This window comes from Gallus gallus, chromosome 2 (genome assembly GCF_016699485.2).
Source record: "Gallus gallus isolate bGalGal1 chromosome 2, bGalGal1.mat.broiler.GRCg7b, whole genome shotgun sequence".
NCBI lineage: Eukaryota > Metazoa > Chordata > Aves > Galliformes > Phasianidae > Gallus > Gallus gallus.
Genome location: NC_052533.1, coordinates 55776548 through 55797707, shown reverse-complemented (window position 1 = coordinate 55797707; position 21160 = coordinate 55776548). Strand labels below are relative to the sequence as shown.

The window sequence follows — 21160 nt, the reverse complement described above, 5'->3', positions numbered from 1 at the left end:
CACCCGCTACAGGGAGACGCTGCCGGGGTACAACAAACTTGAGATGAGGTTGACAGAGGCAGTGCCTCGGTCCAACACCCACAGCAACATAGACTGAGTGCTGCGGGATGGCATAAGAGGCATGAGCCCAGCTCCAGTGCCAACTACTTCAAGGTGGAAGATCCAGCACTGCCACACATAGCAATAGTCATGTTTAATAAGGCACTTGACCAAGTGTATATTGTTCAAGTTCATCTCATGCAATAGAAGTTTTTTGGGTTTTTTTGCACTAACAACAGAGTCTGTGTCCAATTGCCACAGTTAAGTCTTACTCTTATTTGTCTTCCTCAACCTGTATGAGGACATTTGGACAGGATTTCAAAAGGACATAGAAGGGTTTTACCAGTATTCCATAGTTGTAGGTGGCATCACATCGTCATCCCTAGCGTAATTTTCTCCACCTTTAACTGTCATTGTATCTGTTACCAAATCCAGTGTTGCTTTTTGCACTAACTGCTTTTCTTTTCCATGAGGGTGGAACCCTCCTGGACCCTGCCAGGCCTCCTTTTTTCAGCTCTTCATGAGGAGATCTCTGGGTCCTAGAGCCCTGCTCTCAGCTCCTTCCCTCCTAAGGCTTCCCGTGCTAACACTGGGATATCAAGTTTCCTAGATCTCTGCAGATAAAGGCTATTCTCTCTTCCAGCGTCCTGGTTTTGTCCCTCAAGTAACACTTGGTTCACATTCTGATTACAAGCTGCATGAGGAGGAGCAGTGCAGGGGATGTGTTCTCTTGCCGGCACTTATCTGCTTTGGCTAGAGCAAATCACAAACTTTAATATTTTTACTCAATGTTCTTCCTTAACCTTTTTGTTGTTGTTTGTTTGTTTTTCACAAGTTCACTATTCGGACCCTCAATTACACTTCCATGTACCGTTAACTGGAATTCCACTTCCATATAGCATTAACGTTTACACATCCATATAGCATTAACATTTACATTACTGTATACTGTTAACAATTCCACTTCCGTGTACCATTAACAACTACATTTCTGTATATCATTAACAATTACATTACTACATACCATTTACATTTACACTTTCACATACCATAAACATTTAAAAATCACAAAGAGATTGGCAATAACCAGTACAGTTTACCCTAAGGATTCTTCCTCTCCTCCAAGTTATCAGTGGGAATGGGCCTTCCCATTAACCTGATTCCAGATTCTTTACCAGTATCATAGTTTTCCCATGAATATTCACTCTTTCCTCGTTAACTGAAACGAAATGAGGGCTATCCGTGGTCCTTCGTATTCACATCCTCGATTTTAAAAGTTCAATATGTAAGCAGTTTTAGCAAGCCTTCCTGCTGGAAGTGCCTTCTCCATTCCCTCTTTTTGCTTAAGTAGCATAGTTTTAACGATGCTATGGGTATGCTCAACTATGGCTTGCCTTGTAAGCAAGTATGGTATGTCTGTGAGATGTTTAATTTCTCATGACTGTAAAAAGTGTAATATTTTCTAGGATATATATCCCGAGCCATTATCTGTATGCTTTACAGAGAGGATGGAAAAAGCAAACTTAGGAGCATCGTGGGGGTCCAGAGAGATGGTGAAAAAACAGCCTTTAAGTCAATAGTGCTAAAATTCCTGAAACGTCAGAATTCTGTGTGGGGGTCCCCGTTGATCCAAACCCCGCAGCACCCCTTTCCATGGGCACAGACAGCACCGGCTGTGCCTGAGAATAAATCAACTGAGCAGTACAACTGCCTGCCAATACTTCACATGGGGGCATGGGTGTAACTGTGCGTCGCAAGTCCAGCAGGACGCTATACGATAAAGCTTCCCTCTTGATCTGGGGCTACGATCAGTAAAAACCCCATCCGACCCCCATCCGATGGTGGTAGCGGGGGAGCGGACGGCACTGCCGATCTGTAAAGCGACCAGCCGCTCCCTTGCCCTCAGGCAAACCAGGGCTATCAGATTGCGATCTTAAGTGGCTCTTTAGGGCTTCAAAAATCTTTCTCCAAGTCTGGAGCAACCCGAACGCTGTCTTATCACCCTTAGTAGCAGCGTCCCATAGCCTCACCCCGATCCGGTCCCATACTTCAGGATCATAAATTGTCTGATTTGTGATCGAGGGGGTCACTCTCGGTAGCCCATGCAAGCATTTGCTACAAAATGGCAGAGGGCCCCATTTTTTAAGAACTATTTGAAAAGCAACTAGGACATTCTTTTGTCCCGAGGTCATATTATGACGCAGTCGCTTATCTTCGTCCAGCGAAAGGCAATCAGAGCGGTTGGGGATGACGAATCCTCAGGTTGCAGCGTTTCTCTCAACACACTCACGTTTGTCTCAACGTGCTCCAGACCGGTCAGTCTTCAAGTCAGGTTAAGTTTCAGGTCTCTGTTCGTTCTTGACCCTATTCGTTCGTGTCCCTTTTCGCTCTCTTTCTCGAGTCCCTGTTCGTTCTGGTCCCTGTTCGGGCGCCAATTGTTGCAAGAGGGCGTCACGCTCCCTTGCGGGTGTGGCAGAAGACCTGCGCACTCCTTCGCTGGTATAGAACAAAAGCGCTTTATTGTAGGCGCTTAGAGCCTTATATACCCCCACAGCACAACAGTTTTCCCGCGCAACCAAGACTGGTTACATGTGAGGGCTGGGCGCCTCGTGGGGGTTTACGTCTGGCCCAAGTTATTGTTGAGCTTTACCACTCATTAGCGATACAACGACCTTCTTTATCCCACAGACCACCTGACACGTTTTACCTCTGTTTTTATCTGCTTGCACACTCGGGAAAATTAGCCGTTGGAAATACCCCAGATGCCTACCTCCAAGTTCTTCTTCTCCTCTAAACTAATTTGTTTAATGAGGCCCACTAAACGGAAATCAAACTGATAATCCAGTAATAAAAACTGATAAATTTTTGAGAGTTGCAAAGCTGAGAACTGGAGATTAACACTGTAATCAGATCAGTAATACTTTTGAACTTAGTTCTATATTATATACGTTTTACTTAGTCCAGCTACTGCAGAACCAGAAATGTTTGTCACTACTAATGAATCCTAACAGCACATGATTTTAGAAATTGGAACCAGTGTTCAGGAATGCACTAGCTTATCTTCTGAAACTCTGATTGTAACCAGCTTATTTAAGAAAACTTACTCCAAAGGATGGTTTCACTCAAAACACCTTTGCACATATGCAAAGACATGGCTCTGAGGCTGCTGTTGTTGGCACAATTTTGTGTTTTTCCATTGCAGGATGGTCTGTATACCCTAATGGGATGCACCTTTCTCAGAGGGCTTAAAATATTTTTGCACAGGTGTTGGCAGAGCTAATTGATAGAGCTCTAAACTAGATTTGAATGGAAAAGTGGCTAAAACCAATCTGACCAGGTATAACCCAAAGGATAGCACACCAACATTTTAGAGACTGCATGCTAATGAGATCCTTGAGTATTCTCCATGACATGCTGAGTATTATGAAGCACATTTGTACACCAATGCACCAATGCATACTTGTATACCAGTGTAAGCAGCATAAGGAACAAGCAAGAGGAGCTACATGTCTTGGCTCAGAACCAGAGACATGCCATCCTTGGTATAATTAAAACCTGGTTGGAAGAGTTTCGTGACTGGTGCGTCACAATGGACTGACATTTCCAGGCTCTTCAGAACAGATAGGCAAAGCAGGCAAAACAGAGAAGTGATGGTGTATATAAGAGGACAGGGCTGTATGAAGCTTGCATTTGGTGATGACGCTGTTGAGACTTCTGGCTTAGGAAACAGGAACAAGCAAATAGAGTGGCTGTCATTACAGGAGTCTACTTTTGGCCACCCAACCAGGATGACGAGACTGATTCATTTGTTTTAAAGGAACTAAGATATACCTCTAGATCAGCTGCCCACATCAATATGGATGGCTTCAGCTTATCAGATGTTAACTAACTGGGAATATGAGACCGCTGACACAAACAAGTCCTGATGATTCTTCAAACACCTTGATGATAACTTTTTTTATACAGGAAGTAAGGGAGATGACTAGATAAGATTTGTTACTTGTAAACAGAGAGGGTCTCATGGGTGAATCAGCACTGGTGGCCATCTTGGCCATAGTGATCGTGAACTAGTCAAATTCAAAATCTTGGATGATAAGAGGAAAACTGCCAGCAAAAATTCATCTCTGGATAGGCGGAGAGTAGATTTCAGGCTACTCAGGGAACTAGTTAGCAAAATTCCCTGGGAAACTGCTTTTGAAAGTATTGGAGTCCATCAGAGATGGTCACTTTTTAAGCACCACCTCTTTTTTAAGAGCATGGGGATAAGCAATTGCAAAATATCAGAAGTCATGCAGGTGAGGCAGAAGATGAGCACCTGAAAGACAGGAAAAAGTAGCCCAAATAGGATTGACATCAATATTGCCACCTGACCTGACAGCTGTTAAGCGTGCTTGGGCTCAGAAAGTCCCACCAGGTGAACATCTCCCTTCTTGATCCATAGATATTGCCCGATCTTCCCAATATTTGCTGGTAAAGTAATGGTAAGCAAGTACCTTGAGCAGTTTGTGTAAAACTCTCAAATATATTAAAAGAAAATTGAACACTAGTGCCCTGCAGAAATTTTTAGCCAGTATTACAGTATTCTATTTTAATGTCAAAACACTCAAGAAAACAGACTTTTTTGAAATCACTGTGGTCCTAAGGTTTTCTACTGTAAGAGGTGCTCTGCTGCTCTGCTTCATTTACATGTTTAATTCAAGTGAAGCCAGCCACTGAAAAAATATCTCTGATTTTCCTGAGGAAGTCCCTTGAAAATGAAAGTAAAACCCAAGGTATTTCTTTCTTTTATGCAGACAGAAATTATGTGTTTTTTTTTTTCTTGATCAGGCATGAAACAATGGTAGTTCTACCACTGAAATCACATGGGTGAGAGCACAGCCTAAAGTGGAATTAGTGATCAGTGCCAACTTTCAGCCAAAGGGTTCTTTTATGGTTGTTTTTTTTTTTTTTCCCCCATAGGAGCAAACAATAAAATTAGGAGGAAAAAAAATCAGTAAAATATTTGTCACCTTTATAAAACTGTGAAAACTTTCCATTATTCTGGAATGCAGTCAGGCTTTTTGAAGGGGTTGTAAAATGCATATTTAGCACAGTAACTGTAGACAAAGAGCTATATATTCACAAGCAAATAGTGAAACAAATAACAAGACGACAGTGTGTTGCTGTAGGGAATTCCTGTATTTTCAGCCCTTGAGCAGCACCCTGCTCTCTCCTCACCACCAGCTCTTTACAAAATTCCCATTGAAAACTAAAGGCAACTATAAATAGCCTATTTTTTTTTTAACAGCTGTCTATTCACAGACTTCCTGGAAACCACAAACAAGTGGTCAGTGATTTCTGAAGAAAAATAAACTAACTCTTTTAACTTTTTAATTTGAGTGCTGAAGTCCTAATTTAAAAACACATATCTAAGCAACTATTACATTGCTAACTTCTGACAGCCTCAGGAGAGGGCACTACAGTTAAAAAGTCACTAGTGTCATTTCAGGGCAGGAGGCTGGAAAAATAAAGAATTGAAAAATTAACCTGTATCACAAAGTTCATGATGAACCTGTGCAATTTACTTTCAGGAGTTAGATTAGTTCCAGCATTTTTCTAAAATACTTAGACACAGTAATTTGTGATTGTGGGTCAGGACAGGAGATTTATACGCCAAACAGTTTACGGCCTGAAACTCAGTTATTAATAAGAAATATCAGCATGTTATAAGCCTGGTGACAGTGACCTTACAGCCTGTGAGGGACAGAACTTGTTCATACTTCCTTATATGAAGACTAGGGTGTTTTTGTTGTTGTTGCTGTTTGTTTGTTTGTTTTGTATGTTTGTTTTGCTTGGTTGTCGTTGGGTTTGGGGTTGTTTTTTTTTCTCTGAGTTTTCTTTTTTGTTGTTGTTTTCTTACATAATTGATAATATACTTAAAAGAGCCGTTTTCTTGTCCTAAATTGTTTACCCCCCTATCATTAGCTCTCTTGACATTGTTGTCATGAAACAGCATGAAAGCGATGATTCTTTAAAATATTTGGAAAAAATTATTTGTATTTCTTTTGATGCCATGTATCGTTCTTCTTTGTGCAGATCATGAAGGGAGAGGAGCTGCCTGGGCTTTTGGTAAATGAAATTGGAGGAATGCATGGGATACTGCATGACCATGTGGAGTTCCTGAAGAAGCATTTCTGCCTCATCACTATGAAGGAATTTCTTGAAAACAAAAAGAATATGAGTAAAAAGGTCCAAGCAGTCTATCTGTGGTGGCACAAACCAGTCATTGACAAAGACCTCCTCCAGAGCCTGCCAAACTTGAAAGTGATTGCAAATTCAGGAGTAGGAATGGATCATCTGGATCTGAAACTTGTAGCTAGCTTTGGTGTGAAAATGGCTAATGCTCCATGTGCTGTTTCCAGTAGCACAGCAGATACTGGGATGGCTTTGCTGCTGGCATCTGCTAGAAGACTAGTAGAAGGTAATATCTCATTAGTTTTTTGTGTATCTTCTAGAAATGATACGATTTACATGCCATTAGTTTGACTTTTTCTGGAGATATCCATAGTGAATTAAAATATGAATGGTTAACTATGTTAGGCTGGAAAATTGAATATTTTGTATTTTGATATATTCTACATATAATCAACATCAAAATTGTTGCACCTTACACAAACGCTCGTATTTCAACCAGGTATAAATAAAATCATAAGAGTTTATTTTTCACAGTTCACCGGCACAGGTTGAAAATATTTGAGCAACACATTACATTCAAATAAAACAGTGCTTTATGGACAGAGCTTGGTCTTAGAAGCTGGAACTGAAGAATTTAAGGTGCATCAACAATGAACAAGGCAGGCTGCTCCACTTTCTGTTAGTAGCACCCCTTCTAGTTTCTTCCAAATTTTTCAATTTTTTTCTTGCTGCTTCCCCAGATTAACCCATCCTTGGTTTGATTAGAATGCCTCCAGCTTCAGGAAAAGATTATTCAAATTTATCCAACAAAATTTACTTGCCATTCATTTGCTACCTGTACCAGAGGACTCATAGAAACTCAAAGGGGAGAGACTACCCTGTGGTGGCATTTCTAATAGCTGTCCTCTGGCATGACCTGAGGCATTTTTTTTGTTATTTTCACAATATTCTGCTTGTGTTTAAAAAGAGCTGGCAATATCAGAAGACACAAACATCAGAAACCTCTCTCCTTGCTAGCTGGCTAATAATCTCTGTCTCACTGTGCATACAAGTTTATTTTCTGTTTGCGTGGCTACCCAAAATTTGGCAGGTTTAACACATAATATATGGAAATAACTGAGTAGTGATTTTTAAAGAAGTCATGCTTCCTTTTCAAAGAAGAGTGGCAGAGATTAACAGGAAACCTATTCTTATTCTAAATAGCAACACCAACATCTTGTGGTACCCTAAATGTGGTTTTTCCAACCTCTACTGGCAGTAATGATTTTGATTATTGATGAAGAAGAGATCAATATTCTTATGAGTCTCGTTTGTTAAAATGATTTTTAGGGGAGATTTATTAAAAGGCTTTTTATAGGATGGTAAGGATAAATGGGAAATGTCACACATGGCAGGGAAATTAGGAAATCACCTAGGATATTACAGAAAAGTCTGCTGTTTAGAACTGTGTGTTTGTACTTGTTAAACGTGTGTGTTGTAGCTTTGAGCGTGGATTCTTTTGCCATGTTCATCTGTGTTGGACCTCATTCATTCGTCATCCTGGATATTTATTTTTGTAGGCTATCATGTTGCTGTTTCCCCGGGTATGGAGTACTGCGAAGCTGATTTTCTTGGAGTTGAAGTTACTGGAGCTACTCTGGGGATCATTGGCATGGGCAGCATTGGGTATAAGATTGCTCTGAGAGCCAAAGCATTTGAAATGAAGATTTTGTATCACAACAGAACACGGAGGTAAAGACCCTAATTACATCAGAAACTGCCTATTAGATAGTCAGTATTTCCTTTCCAAGAAATTATGTAATTATATCAGGAATACAGAGAGAAATGTTAGAAAAAATACTGGACCAATCCCTCCTTCTGCAGGATTTAGAAAGAAGTCCTTCAGACTTTCTTTATATACCACGGAGAAAAGAAAATAAAGCACAATCTTTATTTATTTATTTATTTATTTATTTGATGGTCTTCAGTATCTCCTTCTGTTTAGTATTTTTTAGTCTTTAACGTATATCTAAGAGTGCTGTCATGAAATAGCAATGCACGTTGCAACAGAAGTGAAAAAAATGGATTGTTTTAAAGTCCATTTACACTTCTGCCCTGTGTGCTGAAGCAAGATGCACTCTGCATGTTGCTAAACTGGCTGTAATTCTAATCCATTCCTTACTCAATCACTGTGTGTTGGCCTCGACACTGAACAAAACCAACGAAATGCATGCATTAGAGACACATGGTCCAAAGTGACACTGAGCTTATTTTCCTAGTGTGATTTCTTTCTTTATTTCTAGATTAGACATAATTCAAAGTCATTCTCTTGCAATCAGGAGCAAAAAATTGCACATACAGTCTCTTGTCATTGCTTCTTTAGTTCTGAAAGTCCAGGCAAGAAAACAGAAATGGCAACTATCCTTTTTTCACTGTGAAATATTCAAACTAGAAATCTCACTTCAATTTGGTATCTTTTGGTGCTGTTACATGCTTTATTACTTAGAGAGTCCCAAGAACCCACACTTAGAAAGTCCTGGAGTAGCCAGGAACCATCCTAAATAACCAAAGAACTGCCTTGCTGATTCCATTCATTGCAAAATGACAAGTTTGCTGGATTGTATCAGTGGGATGAGCATTCTCAGAGGTCCCATGGATGAATTCTGGCAAATTTGACTACTCCAATTTGAGTGATTACTGTATCCTTTCTCACAGAGATCCTGGAGAATGGACTGTGTCCACTCCTGTGCTTAGCTTCAGTCCACTTGCAGACTTTAAAATAAGCCAATGGACCCTGCACTGCAGAAGCTGAGAGGCCGGCAGGGCTTGCTGCCTTCCGGAGGCAGGGCCCACACAGCCTGTTGACACTAAACACATCCTAATCTTCCACCTGTTTGCTGCATTAATGGAATACTTACGTTTGTATACCAGTGGCATCATGGTAGACGATATTTTCATGACTGATGCTCTGAAATGCAGTGTGATCCTTTGTTTCCCCATCAGGAAAGAGCAGGAAGAGCAAGCTGTTGGTGCCCTTTACTGTGAAAAGATAGATGATTTGCTCTGCCAGGCAGATTTCGTGATGGTGGTGGTGAGCCTGACACCTCAGACACACAAGCTGATTGGGAAAAGAGAGATGGAACTGATGAAACCCACAGCTACTCTCATTAACATAAGCCGAGGTACTATTTGGAAAAGTTTGCTGGTCTGACTACCAAATATGAGCCAGCTCGTTTTGTGGAGCTGGTGCATGTGCTGAAAACAGAGCAGGCATGGCAAAAATTCCTCGCTCTCCCTTTCCACCCTCCTTCCTCTCTCAGACTATTACCTGCAAATAGTGCTCAGAGTTACTTTTATTCCAACCTAGGTGCAGTGGTGGACCAAGAGGCGTTGGTGATAGCTCTGCGCAGTGGTGTTATCAGGGCTGCAGCTTTGGATGTCACCTACCCAGAGCCACTGCCCAGGTCACCATCTCATTTGTTCTTATTCCTCAGAAACACTGTGTGAGGCCTGTCAGGCACTCAGCCACTAGGGTCTGGAGATGCATCTCCTACTGCTCCTAGGCTGCATGTTTGTGTAAAATGGCTGTGAATAAGGGATGCAGCCCACATGTTGGAACTGATAACAGGCTGAAGGGATGCATGGGCACCAGGAAACAGCACAAGGGACCCTGTGCATGAGGGGAGTATTAAAGCACTCCACAAAATCACCCTCTGAAGATGCAGAAGTGCTTTACTCACTGTTTTATCTAAAGGTACAACATATTGAATGTGTGGAAGCTGATTGAATCACCCCTTCTTAGACCTGCTGCATTGTCCCAAATTTTCCCTCTCCACAGGCTTGTTTCTCCAGTACAAAGCTGAAGTGCTGCACACCTCCTGGGCCCAGAGGCTACGGGCACATTTGCCAGAATGGTTCCTTGGGGAGATAACTGCAGTGGCTGGCTTTTGGGATTTGGGGACCTAGGGGCCCAGGACATTGCTGTCCATTACCTGAGCTGCATAACTACAGCCTACAGCATTGTGTAGTGTTAATATGCTGGGAGTGCTTAATCCTCTATTCTGATGTAGTACAAATTGCTTCTTGTGGCAAAAATCTGTTTCTGGTTTTGGGCAAAAAAGCACAGTGTAAATACTTAACACATCCTTTTAACATCCAGAATTATTTGAACATAGGCGATCAGTCTACAGACGTAAGTGGGATTTGTAAAGTTATATTAAATTATCTTTATAGTTAAATACAGTGTGAAAGCCTAAACAAGACTCTTCTTCATTTGGATAAATGACAGTGTTTTAACTAACTTTTTTTTTTTCCCCTTCTAGAGATCATCCATTATTAAAATTGAAGAATGTAATTATAACACCTCACCTTGGCATTAAAACAGACAAGGCTACCCGCATGATAACAGAGGAAGCAGTTGAAAACATATTAGCAGCTCTTGCTGGTCTTCCCATGCCTAGTGAAGTGCACCCTAGCTGAAGAACAAAAGGAGCTCTACGTATTTTTTCTTTTTCTTTCCCCAATCAGCTCTAAATACTTTTCTTCTTTTTTTTTCCCCCCATTAAGAGACACCTGTTCAGAATGGGCAGGGAGAACTCTGGCCGAGTCTCACATGTAATGAGACCTTTACAATTTTTTATTTCCTTCTGGAGGAACAAACTACTCTTCACTTTCAGCTATGGATAAATGCATGCAAGCTTTAAGAGGCTCTGGGAGAAATAACTTCTGATTGTCTACTTATTTGCAGTTTTTGAAAGGCTCCCTAGAAATGATGTTTTAATTTGCTTACTGGTGAGAGAAACAGGACTTCACAAGATGTAACAGATCACTTCATAGTTATTTTTATTTAGTTATATTTTATTAAAAATATTTTTGAATGTGAGCTTTCCTGGGTGATAGATCCTCTCTGTTACCAATACCAATCATTTTAAAGGTGCTACCACGTAGTCATGAGACAACAAAAAATCTCTTAACATTCTGTACTATTCTTAGAAAACTTTGGAAATAGTATGCCAGACTAAGGGAAAGAGTTAATACAAAGGGGAAAATAGCAATTTTACATCAGTATTTAAAAAAATGTATAGGAGTCCTAAAGAAAATGTCTGTTTAGATTACATAGTTCATTCATATTGTATTGGATATCAAAACAAACAATGCAAGCTACCTGCTAGACCTTCCATATGGAAGTCTCCTTTTAAAGTAGCACCTGAGACCTGAAATGCTGAGGCAAAAATCAGTTTTCAGAAACATACTCAGAATCATTTATTCAAAGCAGATGATCTGAGCTGACAGTTTGAAGTACTAGTTGCAGACAACAGCACTAATGAAAAAGACTCCAAGATGGACATGTTGCCATGTTTGTAATACCAAACTTATTTGAAGTCTACCTTTAATATTTTCAACTTAGCACAAAATATTCAGAAGAATGCTTGTAGGACTCCAGCACCATTCTGTAACTCAGAAGGAACACAAAAAATATTTTTGAAAAAACAAACACCATTAAAAGCCCAAGTCAATCAGATGCCCTTTGTGTCATTGCTTCTGCAAGAATATATTTGAAGCAAGATACAACAGTGTGCATCAGTACTACGAAGATTAAAAATAGCACCTTGACAAATTGTTTTTAAGACTGCAATTATCATAGTAAAAAAGCAATATGCCATGGCTTCACCACACTAGAAACAGCATCTTTAATACAATTAATTATTTCAAATTCTGCAGGAAAACTGTCTCTTTGAATAGAAGAACCTCCCTAGAGAAAAGAGATTAGCCCCACTAACACTTATGTACACTCTGTTGTCTTAAAATACAAATAAACTACCAATACACAACTCAGAATGGCACTGCTATGTATTCTACTATTTAGTATGGTTTTATGATCAGTATGATTATTCATTAGTAAAATTTATAGCAAAAATGCCCATAAGTGCAGCTCGGATTTTGTCTGTAGTCATATAAATCTTTATAAATCTTCACAGAGTCATTTCCATCTCCTCTTTCCTGCAGCAGGTTGTCACTTGTGCTTGCCAATAGACACTTCCTTCCACCAGCTTTAAGTACAAAGGTTGCTCTGAAAGTAATGCCTTCTGTTTTATTATGTTGGCCCACCACATCAGAGGCAGATGTTAGTGGTATTGGAGCATTCCTGCCAATATTCCATAATATTTTGTTGCCATGTGACAGATGGCAGCAGAGGGACAATCTGACAAAATTACGTCTGACATGGAAGTGTGTATGAAGCAAAGGAGGAATTGAATTCCTCCATGCAGAAAAAATGGCACCCATTGGCATTCATTGATGTTTACTTAATGTTTATGGAGACCAAACAATGAATGTTAGCATAAATAGGTTTTGGATTGACCTCTGTATAACAACTCCAGTGGCTTGGGGAAACAAATTACTGTAGCTTTTAAGGAGCAGCAATTTTGCTGACAAGAATTTAAAGACTGTCCCGTGTACCTTCTACAAGACTTCCTGTTCCCTGAGGTACAGGCACCGAGTATGTGTCTGATCATCACCAGTATTACCTTGACAAATATAAGTCTATCCTTTCACAATAAAAGGCTGAGTGATAAATTACAAAGCTGAAAACAAAGCTACCAGTATCTATAATAACAGATGGGAAAAACAAACAAACAAGCGAACATTTTTTAAATTAATATCCACAAACTAAACGGGCAAGAGTTTGTACGTACAAACTTTCCTCCAGATGTGAAACAGAAGCAGCAAACAGAATCGGTTACATCATTTCACAAGCACCTAAAACAACAGAATGCACTTGTCATTTGCTTGGTTTTACTTCCACTGCTGCAGATATTTAGGAGTCTGAGCTGATCTTCTAGAGAAGTGCTCCTTGCCAGTGCAGTGCTTCAGACAGAGTGCTGGGCAACTGTCAACTTGGAAGGATGGGTTTCATTCAAATACAACACCTACCTACTTGACACTGCCTTACAAATGGGAAATCATGACTTGAAGTACAGCTTCCTAAAAATGTCTTCAGGAAGCAACTACCTCTTATTTTCAAATTACACCACAAGAAGTATTTCCCCATTTCCTACCTTTCCTGAATCTAAATATTTATTGAATTGTATCAAATTAACTTACGTATAGTTAAGGAAATCTTTCTGTGCTGTTTCCCACCTCTTATTCTACTCAGATTGTACGTGGAAGACATAATACCTTCGGTTTTAAAATCTCTAAGAAAAGAATAAAAAAATGCAGTGGACAGTGTAATGCAAAATGGGATAGTTATTCTGTTAGTTCAGGCTTGTTTGGAACATTTGGACAGGCAAACTGTACGTGATCTAGCATAGATTACTGCTGCAATAGTCTAATGAGATGCAGGCCCTACCTAAAGCAGGCAGGCAGGTTAGTGATAGTGCTTCATGATGGCTTCCAATCAGTGGAATCAAATGCACATCAAATGTTCTTGTGGTGTAATTTGAAAATAAGAGGTAGTTGCTTCCTTGCGTTGGCCTTACCTGAAAAGCAAAATCATGAGAATACAGACCTCCTGGTTGTGGTTTTTGTGGGTCTGGGTGTGGGTACGTGTGTGTGGGGGTGTGTGTGGGTGTCTTTTTAATGTATTTATTTTTCCCTGTGAATCCTGGTCACATATAACACTACTTTAAACATGTAAGGAACATACATCCCTACCCAATTTCATGCTTAAACCAGGTTAAACATCCCAGCTAGGAAATGTATTACGTTATGCAAAAGTCTCTTAGGCTGATGCAATATTTCTAAACCTTACCTTAAGAAACAATTATTATGCAAGCACCTTATCAACACTGCAGACATCAGCTTGTCCTGCAGTATTATACAGAAACCGATGACAATAACATAATAATTAATGAAACTAGGAATTAAGTTGTACAATACTTCTTTCTTTGTAATCATAGAAATTACGAATTTCAGAGAACTTTGTTACAATGCCAGTATAATAGATCTCTTTCAACGATAATAAAATAATAGCATATAGCAATACTTCTGTTTCTAATACAGCTTAAGACAAGGTACCTAAAATATTACATGGGACTAGTGCAACACTCTCATCTGCAACAATCTGCACCTATCTCAAGCTGCTGTTTGTCTGCTGCCCGTACAATGATATTTGTGACATTCTGGCAATTCAAACAGCTCTTCAGTCATTCAGAATGTAAGTGGCTTCCTAAACCCTTCTGTCACATATTTTCCTATATTTAATATCAGCTCCTGAAACAAATTTGAAAATTTGCTGAAGTTACACAAAACAACTTTGAAGCTGTCTGATCCTCTCTGCATCTAGCCATGTAACCAAGCTCATTTTCTTGACATCTGATAATGTCCTCGATTCTTACGTAAAGAACAACATTGCTTTGAATATTTGATTGCTTATTCTTTGTCTAAATGTATCTTCATTCTGTTAACCCATATTTGTTGATTTGATGTGTAAGTGGGATAACTACTATATTGATCTTTGAAAGGTTTTGTTTGTTTGTTGGATTTTTTGACCTTCAGTAATAAAATTAGATAAAAAAATTAGTTGCTAGAATGTCTCTTGTCTTCTACTTTACAGTGACCCTTTAATCTCAGGCATTGTTACATAAGCAGTAAGTTAAAAGATCACCCATTATGTCTTATCAGCAAACTTACAAGAGGTTGATGTGAAACACGAAATGTGTAAGCAATAAGTGTTTATTGCTTTCTTTTAAAGAAAGGTCAAATAAACTGAACTTATACTAGGAATCCAGTTAATATGCGTTAACTCCATCTAGCTAGTTCATGAATTTTTGGTTTAAAGTCTAACCATGTGAATTTGAAATTCATGTCAATAAATGATACTCAAAAGTCATCAACATGACAAAAAAATATGCTTATGTATAATTCTGTATCACAACAGCCTATTACACTTTTTTTTTTTTTTTTTTTTTTAGCTATTTTAGAGAGGATCTCATGTTGAACTTGATTGCCTTAATGTTCAGCATATCAAAATGTGTTTGGTAGAACTTGAGGAGATAGAATTGTATGCAGTTGTACAATTGCAAAGTGTTGCAGTGCTCAGGACAGGTACAGTAGTTCACAAGTGCTGGTTATTTTTCAGCTTGGAAGGAAAAGAGATCCATGGTCTCAGGCAGGGTTTTCTGGCTCTTGAGTTGCTCCTACCATACAGGTCAGGTCCTTCCTTGAATGTTTTGCTCACCATCTACGCAGTAGGAGGAATCACCTTAGTATCACAGAATCATAGCATGGCTTGGGATGGAAGGGACCTCAAGGATCATCGATCTCCAACCCCCCTGCCACAAGTTGATAGTCAAAGGGAGTAAGGGAAAACAAACAAGCAAACAAAAAACAACAAAACCAAAAACAGCATGGCATTAAGGCAAAATCTTAACTAATTTGAAGGTCTTAGTGGTACAGAATCAGATCACGCTTTAAAATATTTATCTAGATAAAATGATTTGTTAACCCATGTTATTTCTTTTCCCACCAACCCACGTGGACAAGGTACAATCCCCACGACCTCAAAACCACAGCCGCGGGCCCTGGCACCCTTCCCGGGAGCAGTTCCTCCCCCCTCTCCTCTTTCTTCTGTTCCTCCTCCTCCTTCGCTTCCTCCCCCTCCACAGCCCGGAGTGCCGGCCCGCCTCCCGGCACTGTTGGCGAGGAGAGAGGAGGTGAGCTGGGTAGGGGGGCCGGTTCCGTCAGCTCGTGTGCCTGTAGTGAGAGCTGGGCGGCTTGCTCCGGGTATTCGGAGGGCTGGGCGGAGGCCGGCTGTTTTTCAGGCTCGCTCATCTCCAGTCCCATCCACAAATGCCTTCTGAGGGGACTTTTTGCATGTCTCTGTCCACCCTTGGTCTGCAGAACCCGTGTTTCAGTGGCTGGGGATCTGGTGGGGGAAGGGGGGACGGTGGGGGGGAAGGCGCATGATTGTTTCAAGCAACCAGGGCAAGAGAGTAGTGCTTGCTTTCCAGCTGTCCTGGGGTGGGTATTGCTGCTTGTTCTTAGACAGCAAAGCAGTCTTGCCAGCTGGTGTTGGAGGCATTTCACACTTCGGTTTTCTGTAGCTCTGATGCCAGGACTGTGCTAGCGAAGCAGCTGAGAGGCAATGTGGTACCTCTTGTTGTACGCAGAGACAACACATAGACTTGTTTGTTTCCAGAGTTAACTGAGTGCAGCCATGTCAGGGTACTGAAGAAGACGGGAAAAAAAGGAAAAAAAAAAAAAGGTAACCTTATATTGAGAAAGTAAATTTATAGCTCCAAAGTCCATAGCTGACAAATTATAGCTGTTCTACTGAAAAAGACCTTTCCTGACATCATGGAATGAGATAATCTCATCTGTGCTTATTGATGCATATGGCTGTGTAGATGGTGATCAAAGGCAGAACTTGGGGACTAAAATACAGTCTGAGACTCATGTGGCCACATGCTGAAATTATGAAGACTTTGGCCTCTATCAGGCTAAACACCGAACAGGAGTAACATCTAGTTGTTCTTCCATTTGAGTGTTGGCATAGTTTGTATGCTAGAAACAATAATATATTCTTATTATCGAGATGAGATAAAAATTGAACATTCTTCTGAATTATGGGGGGAGAACACACGTGTTCTACTCACGAGAGCAAATATCTTTGACCAAATCTATCCTCAAGTGAGAAGAGCATGTAATTGAGACAATAAATTCCTATTTCCAATAAATTTACAATGGGTTACTTTAGGAGATGTCATTTTGTTTTCTCATTGATTTTGTAGGACATGGAGGCTCAGGAACTGCCTTGTGTATTAATTGACTGCATTGGGGGGAAGCATGGAGTATATGAAGACCATGCTGAATTTCTAAAGGAACGTTTTTGTCTCATCACCATGAAAGAATATCTTGAAAACAAGAACTTTCTTGGCAAAAAAATCAGAGCTATTTATATGTGGTATCACAAACCAGTTATTAATGAAGAGCTGCTGCAGAGCCTGCCTAACCTGAAGATAGTTGCAAGCTCTGGAGTGGGAATTGATCACTTGGATCTGAGTCTCCTTTCTAGCTATGGTGTGAAAGTGTCTAACACTCCATTTATTGTTTCCACTGACACTGCAGACTTGGGGATGGCTTTGATGCTGGCATCTTCCAGGAGACTTGTGGAAGGTAACAACTGAAATGTTTTCTGACTTTTTACAGAGAAGCTGACTCTTCAAAATGTGCAATTAGAAAGTGTGTGCTGATGTAAAGGTAGGCTTAAGAGCAGAAATACAGAAAGAAAAACAGGGATGAGAAAAAGGATAAATTTGTCACACTGGTATTAACTTGTATGTAGTGCATTGAGTTTCCCAACAGATATATCAGTAAAGTAGGTACGTTTCTTTTTCCAGATAGCCCTAAATTCCTAGGGGTTCTCCTTTGGCCTGTAGCCATTCGCTAATTCTACTTGTCCACTGCAGTCTTGCTTTTGAAGTTCTAATAAAAAGAGATGTTTGCAAGGAGCCCTAATGCCTGTCTTTTCCTAGCTAACATAAATTTGAGTCATTGTGAACAAACTGTTAAGAATTTTATCAACTGTTAAGAATCCTGTCCATCCTTTCCTGTGTTTCTGTTCTCTGCCAGTTGTGGTATATCTGCAAGATGGCAGGGAAACATAGTTTGGCCTTACTGAAAGTCTTGATGATGCTACAACCTAACCTGTATTATGCCAGATGCACTGTTCAGCAACTTCAGCACAGGTGATATCTGTAGCACTGTCACTTATGTTCATCCTGTTGATGAATCACCATGAGTAGGAAGCTGTGTTGCAGAGTTGTGTTCTAATGGGGCAATAATTTATTTGTACTCCAGACAGAAAAAGACAACGAGCAGCGCTGGTGGGTTTGCTTCTTTGCCCTTGTCTTGTCTTCCAAAGAGGGTCTGGGTATGCTTATATGCTAAGAAAGAAATCAGTGTAAGAAATCATGTTGCTAGTGCATCACTGTTCAGATCTTGTCCAGAAATATAACAGCATGTTACTGTTCCTCTGCTTCTGTGTTGTTCTATGACAGAAAGTAACCAGATGCTAGAAGTTGTTTAATTCTTTACATGACTTTTTTTTTTTCTTCTTCCAAGGCCATCAAATGGCAATATCCCCAGATACTGAATATTTCCCTGCTGACTGGCTGGGTGCTGAGGTTTCTGGAGCTACTCTAGGCATCATTGGAATGGGCACCATTGGCTACAAAGTGGCTGAGAGAGCCAAAGCCTTTGAAATGAAAATTTTATACCACAACAGGAAACAGAGGTAAAACTGTTCACAGCTTCAAAGAAAGTCTGCTTTGCCATTGTAGCTCTCTTATGACTATCTCTTTAAGTGGCAGAATATCTGCACTGGCTTCAGGATGGTCGTCGGTTTCATGACATGTATGAAAACAAAGTCAGAAAGGAACAGAACTGATAAATCTCACTGATCTCCCTATGAACCTCCCTGTAATGTTGGTGACATCACAATAGATGGAGGAATGGAGAAAACAGTCTGGGGTGATGTTACTGCTGTGACTTACACACAGTAGGAAGGCAGATAGAAACACCTCCTCCTTTTAGAAGTAGCTGGTTATAACGAGAGTCAGTCTTGTCAGCCCTTCTGACTGTCTTCAGAAAGAAGCGCATGTATCGTTATGTGTACCTGCCTCTCAGGGACCCATCCCACATGCTGTGTGTCCTTTACATCTGTGGGAAGCCAATGTGAGCAGTGCAGTGCACGCCCCAAATTGTCCTGATATGGATGAACATGCGGGCAGATGTTACAGTGTATGCTTCCACTGAGATAGTACTGATTCACAGAGCAGGCAGGCTTCTGTTGTCACCTGTTTCTGAGGATTTATTCTCTGCTCTGTCTCATCTGTTTCCTCAGCAATTTTTAGATGAGTTACTATTCACAAGGAAGGAAACTTGTGTCAAATATCAGTTTTGCATTTGGGTTGGAAAAGAATCTCTGTTACATCCCAAAGCTGTGACACAGATGCATTTATCTACTCAGTGGATTTATATGCATTTCTTACGTTCTTGCCATGAGTGTAGTAGTGCACATTTTTGCATAGTATGGCCAATATGATGAGAAACAGAGCTTAGCATTTCTCTTCATTTAGTTTCAGTCATATAATTAACCAGCTGCTTCTCACTAAAGAGCGAAGGGGAAGAAGAAAAAAAAAAAGGTCTTTTTCTAACTCTGATTTAAACAACTTCGGCAAATTCTTGGTTACTACTAGAGTTCTCTCCCCCTTCCCCTCTTACCCCCCAGAAACAAGGAAGAAGAACGTGCTGTTGGAGCTACCTACTGTAAGAAGATAGATGATTTGCTCCAGCAGGCAGATTTTGTTATGCTGGTTGTGAACCTGACACCTCAGACACACAAACTGATAGGGAAGAGGGAGCTACAGCTGATGAAACCCACAGCCATTCTCATTAATATCAGCAGAGGTAAGGTGCAAGATAAATAAAACTACATTATGGTTCATTGGCAGTTATTAATCTCATTTTTATTTATTTTGTATAAATAGTTCTGGGAAACTCAATCCTAATAAAGTGTCTTTTACTCTCAAATGTTCAGTTAAATCTCTGATTACAAGATTATTTAGCTCATGGTCATATCTCAGTCAAACATTCAAGCATTTCCATAACGAGCAAGTGTGTCTCTAAAATGTTACTGAGTTTGGAGTGTTAGAAGTCTGTCTGTATTCATACAGTGTCTTACTTTAGGTTTTTATTTTGTCTGCTGTTGAATGCAGTGTTCTCGATAACATATATCCACTCTGAAGACTGGCACTGCACTTTGTTTTATGCTATTACATAGCCTTTTAAAATTCCTGACTGTCCAGCTCTCATGTGCATACCCAAGCTTCCTCTTCCTGGTTCACCACCCTGTGCTGCTTCTTCTGCCTTGTGAATATTACTAGCCTGACAGTTTGCCTTATCACCGTGCCATAAAAGATGATAGAGATAGAGAATTGTGTGGCAATATGAAAACAAGAGTTGGGTTGTTTTTTTTTTTTTTTTTTCTGTCAGGTCTGGTTGTAGATCAGGATGCTTTGGTGGAGGCCCTTCAGAACAAAGTTATTAAGGCAGCTGCTCTGGATGTGACATATCCTGAACCTTTGCCAAGGTTGGATATATTTTTTAAGTTTAATAGAAGTGAGTGTGTGTGCTGCAAAATAAGAAAAAGTTTGTGAGCGTGTAAGAAACTGTGTAATTTTGTTGCTTCTCCTACTGAAATGATGTCCCCAATCCCTCTACAGCAGGAAAGCAAAATCCATGCTGACTCATTTGGAGAATTTGTTGCATAAAAAGCTGCAAGCCAGGTTTCAGTTTGAAGTCTTGAGTATGCTTGGGTCACACCATTATTCTTTTGTTTCAGTTATTATTTTAAACATTTCCCTGCTTTCCTTCAAGTTCTGAAGAAACACGCTCTGTGAGTGACTCTCACCTCGGTATTTCTTTTCCATCCCCAGGGATCACCCGTTGTTAAAACTGAAGAATGTTATTATAACTCCTCACATCGGAAGTGCCACCGTAAAGACGCGCCACCTTATGAAGGAAAACATGACTGAAAGCATACAAGCAGGTCTCGCAGGTCTTCCCATCCCTAATGAAGTATTACTGTGAAGTGACTTGCATTTAATGTTAATGTCATTAGCGGTTACCCTCGAGTGAGGAAACACTAAGTTGATAACCTTTCCCTGTAATTCACAAAGGTGCATAACACAGATAAGATGTAGAAGTATAACTTTAATCAAATGTTTCTAATTTGTGGTTTAAAAAGTCTTAAATACAAAAACTGCTTCTGTGTGGAAAAACTGCCATATTTTGTTATTAACTTCAACGAAAAATTCAACAGACCAGAGTCTTAAACTGGTGCCATTTAAGTTGCCAGCATCCTCTTAAATCACACACCAGCACGATGTTGAAGGACATTTAAGACATTCCCCACTCCCAAATTGCATTCTGGTGCTACTGCTGGCCTACAGCGTGCGACAAC

General features: G+C 40.2%; 2 protein-coding genes across 11 annotated transcripts; both read left to right on the top strand.

Moving 5' to 3' along the window:
- Positions 1–5625: 5625 nt before the first annotated feature.
- On the top strand, positions 5626–12027 carry LOC420808 (probable 2-ketogluconate reductase-like). 2 transcript variants are annotated; one of them, XM_004935081.5, is made up of 6 exons: positions 5626–5774; positions 6115–6499; positions 7773–7944; positions 9196–9374; positions 9560–9656; positions 10515–12027. In XM_004935081.5, the coding sequence occupies exons 2-6, from the start codon at positions 6118–6120 to the stop codon at positions 10669–10671; spliced, it is 987 nt and encodes a 328-aa protein (XP_004935138.1). In that variant the 5' UTR covers positions 5626–5774; positions 6115–6117; the 3' UTR covers positions 10672–12027. The 2 variants fall into 2 exon arrangements, with proteins under 2 accessions (XP_004935138.1, XP_046794078.1); XM_046938122.1 differs by having other exon boundaries at positions 5626–5855.
- On the top strand, positions 11624–20973 carry LOC420807 (probable 2-ketogluconate reductase). Of its 9 annotated transcripts, none has more exons than XM_046938120.1 (7): positions 15812–15848; positions 16334–16393; positions 16924–17310; positions 18259–18430; positions 19427–19605; positions 20191–20287; positions 20634–20973. In XM_046938120.1, the coding sequence occupies exons 3-7, from the start codon at positions 16929–16931 to the stop codon at positions 20785–20787; spliced, it is 984 nt and encodes a 327-aa protein (XP_046794076.1). In that variant the 5' UTR covers positions 15812–15848; positions 16334–16393; positions 16924–16928; the 3' UTR covers positions 20788–20973. The 9 variants fall into 9 exon arrangements, with proteins under 9 accessions (XP_046794077.1, XP_046794076.1, XP_040552264.1 ...); XM_040696330.2 differs by having other exon boundaries at positions 16334–16396; XM_040696329.2 differs by having other exon boundaries at positions 16334–16399; positions 16926–17310.
- Positions 20974–21160: the final 187 nt, after the last annotated feature.